Source organism: Arachis ipaensis, chromosome B09 (assembly GCF_000816755.2).
Source record: "Arachis ipaensis cultivar K30076 chromosome B09, Araip1.1, whole genome shotgun sequence".
Taxonomy (NCBI): Eukaryota; Viridiplantae; Streptophyta; class Magnoliopsida; order Fabales; family Fabaceae; genus Arachis; species Arachis ipaensis.
Window position 1 is genome coordinate 8,180,607 of NC_029793.2, and position 3,649 is coordinate 8,184,255.

The window sequence follows — 3,649 nt, forward strand, 5'->3', positions numbered from 1 at the left end:
GAAATCAAAAAAAAAAAAAAAATAGAGGAATGGAAAGAATATTAAGGAGTTAATATCAACAGCCTCAATGGTAAAAATAAGGAGACAATAGCTTATTTAGAACAAGAATAGATAGTAGCAACACAGACATTTAATAGTGATAAGCCCTAAGCACGGTTTAAATTAGATGCACAAAAGGTTTAATGATATGTAACACAATGCAGAAGACTTAAATTTCTTTTATACATCATTGTCACTTTTTGGAACATCTTTGTCAAGGTATTTCGGTACAATTGTATTGTATCCATATACAAATTGATCCAGGGAAGTGACAAAAAAATAGTTATGACAGAAGGTAAAAAAGAAGAGCGAGTATTATCTTTCACTATACTTCATAACCATATACAACAATAAACTAGCCACTTTCCATTTGGTGGAGTCTACTCCATGGACAAACCATGCTACTATATACTATCATATATCACGTCTATAGCCAAGACATCAAAATCTAAATCAACGCTTCACGGTTTCTAGCTTAATAACCATACATGTTACACATATGATACACCTCAGTTCATCCTAATAACTAAAAGATTGAAGCCAAGTCACTGATCACTATAGCAATTTAAATCTTTTAAAAGTTTGATAAGCTGTAAAAGTTCTAAGTACACTATAAATAAGATAAATCTAAAGGAAAGATAATCTTTTAGTTAATTGAAAAAAAGATACCATGTGGTCATTTGTATAACATCTTTTTAAGATAATTCTAAAGGAATTTCACTCAAGAAAGCTTGAAGCAAAACAAAAACATGGTATTATTGTAATTATCAAATAAAACAAGAAATGAATAAAGGAAAAAACTGAAATAGATTGTAGCCCATTATCATTGTACTATAAGCTTATACTATCCTTCTTATAGATCGCTATTCCCCATAATCGACATCTATAGCAAAACTAGTATAAATATCTAAACAATTATCAAACGCTACACCTTAATGCAACATTTACACTGGCATTACATCAAATATCCTATGAAGAAACAAAGAAAGATGACGCAAATAAGTGAAAATTTGTAAATTCACACTAGTATGAAAATTTGTTATAGGTTACAAATGCATGGGCTTCTTTGTCTAAAAATATAATTTCACATTGGAAAACATGTGTGCAAAGTAAATGCAAGACACCATACAAACTTAGATACTAAAATAGTCAATGTAGAGTATTATCCACATACAAACTTTAACCATGAATTCAGATTTATATATGATCAGCCATAGTAAAGAAAGCAATCTCTAACGAATATATCCACAGGCATTGTTTAGCATAATAAAAGTTGATCAAATTAATTCAAGATGAAGGGGATTTATGAATACCTTCTAAATAGTCAGGATTTCAAAATCTGCATGTTGAGAGCAATCGCGGAAGTAGGCCGTTATATTGTCAAGGTTGCTAATGAAGATTTTGTATGTTGAACCCACCCCGAAGTTCAATGATTTCAATTTACTACAGGAGTAAAACTCTGGCTTTAGAAAAACTGCAGTACCACAGGTAACCTGGAAAAAAGCACAAAAATAAATAAATAAAAATCAGGCAAACCGTACGATATTTCACTTGAAAATGCAAAACAGTAAAATCAAACTGTCTATGTCTCTGACATACTAACCGCTACTGTACAGAATGATAGTTTAACTGCTTCAGATTTACAATGTCCCCGTATCATATTGATCAAACCATGCAAAGTCTCCTCTCTCTTCCTCCGGATTGATTTTTCCAATTGATCACGCGGTTCATGAATATCAATGACCAAGCCATCCAAAGATGGAAGACTGAACTCAAAGAAGGCACAAGATGTAGAATACAAGTAGCTGAAATTGGTAAGAGTTGGCGCAGCAACTACAATCTTACATTTGAAGCGGTTGCACATTAGGCTCAAGTTTTTGAGTTTGGGAGCAGATATAACAAAATCCTTAGGGTTCAAATCGGACTTAAAGGACATTTCACCTAAGTGCAAATTCTTCAAATTGACACATGTAGCAAATGGGTTGAGACAGTCAATTCCTGTATAACACAGAGTGAAGCTGTTAAGGTGCAAAGTCGTCAATGTTGTAAAACCAAAGAGTTCCGCCAAACTTGAAAATGGATTCATAAAGTCAGCTGCAGCAGGATACATTGAAAAATGTTCCAGGTGCAACGTTTCCAATGACTTGCAGCCAACGGGGGACGAGACATTTGTAGGATTGCAATCTTTTAACTCAAGCCGTTTCAAAGACTGACAAGTAAATAGAGGCAAAGGGATTTCAACAGGTGGGCTGCCAGAGGTTTTAGCCCGAAGATTGATTCTGATTTCTTCAACACCATGATATGTTGCATATTCAATAACCTTATTCAACAGATACTGATCTGTTGCGTAATCCACCCCGAAGCGATAGTAAATAAGAACCTTGACCTGAGAATCATCCCGATGGGATAGAACCCACAACACAAATTTCTTGAAATCAACCAACCGATTGAATGACTTGCTGCTGAAGTTCAAGCAGGGAACTGAAGCCCAAATATACCTCCACCTTTTAGATAAAACACATGTTCGAATCGCATCCTTCGTTTCCATAAACGACAATATATGATGGATAAGGCAATCCGGTAAGTCACCAAGTCTGTCCTGGCTTTCAGCCACTTCATAGCTGTCGACATTTTCAGCAGCCAAAATGGTTTTCTTGGCTTTCTTCAAAGCAGGACCAGATTCCTGAAATTCAACTTTTGGCATTTCAGCTTCTTCTTCCCAGCACAACATCGAATTGCACTGGTCGAAGCCCTCAATCATATTCCCATCAAATTATTGCTCTCCAAATTTGGAACAACCAAGTGACTAGCTTAGTGCTTTAGCAGTACCGTAGTTTAGCTATAGTACTAATTTATCTGTAATCTGGCATGAAAGAAAAAAGAATAAAACAAATAAAAACTAAAAGTGTTAACATGAAATCCAGCATATTAATACAAGAAATGTTATCTATACTAAGAAGCAATCCAGTGAAAGTGATTAGCTTAGTGGTTTAGCAGTAATGCTACTACTCTATCTGTGACAACAAGAGAAAGAGAAGGAAAAACATAAAAATAAAAAATCTCATCTATACCTAAAAATATAGTTAGCAAAATTCCATTGAATAATCAAGAAATTGAAGTGAAAATCAAGAGTAACCTACCTTCACTACGGCTTCTAACAATTGAAACATGAAAACACAGGGCATAAATTCACAGAGCATAATTCCCTCTCATAAAGAGAAATTATCCCCTTTTGAAACCTTCTCCCCAAATCAATTCCTCACAAACAAACAGAACTCCAACAAAATTGAAACAAAGAAACCCCAAATTCATGTTAAAGCAAAACCCCATCAGAAACCAAAGTATAAAACCACTCAGCTAACCAATTTTGAGATAGAAACGAACATCAAAAACAAAACTTTACTATTTCCCACAGTTGAAAAAGTCACAGAAAAGCACAACCTAACAACACAGTGGAAAATTAAAAATATAAATAATCAAATAAAATCAATGGGGGCAGTTGAAAAAAGGAAGTGACTTTTGCACCTGGGTGAGGTCCTGGGAAAGAAGAAGGAGAAGATGATGATGATCACGTTGATGATGGGCACGCGCGTTGACAGGGGTCAGGGGT

The 3,649-nt window shown here is 34.8% G+C and overlaps 1 protein-coding gene across 2 annotated transcripts in view; it reads right to left on the reverse strand.

The window, feature by feature from the left end:
- Window positions 1–3,648, reverse strand: part of LOC107618300 (F-box/FBD/LRR-repeat protein At1g51370) — a 4,540-nt gene extending 892 nt beyond the window's left edge. Inside the window, exons 1-3 of one of the 2 annotated variants that reach the window (XM_016320323.2) lie at window positions 3,565–3,648; window positions 1,643–2,902; window positions 1,353–1,532 (exon numbers count right to left, since the gene is read on the reverse strand). In XM_016320323.2, the coding sequence (XP_016175809.1) occupies window positions 1,356–1,532; window positions 1,643–2,800 (1,335 nt within the window). In that variant the 5' untranslated portion in view covers window positions 2,801–2,902; window positions 3,565–3,648 and the 3' untranslated portion in view covers window positions 1,353–1,355. The other variant, XM_016320324.2, reaches the window with a different exon arrangement.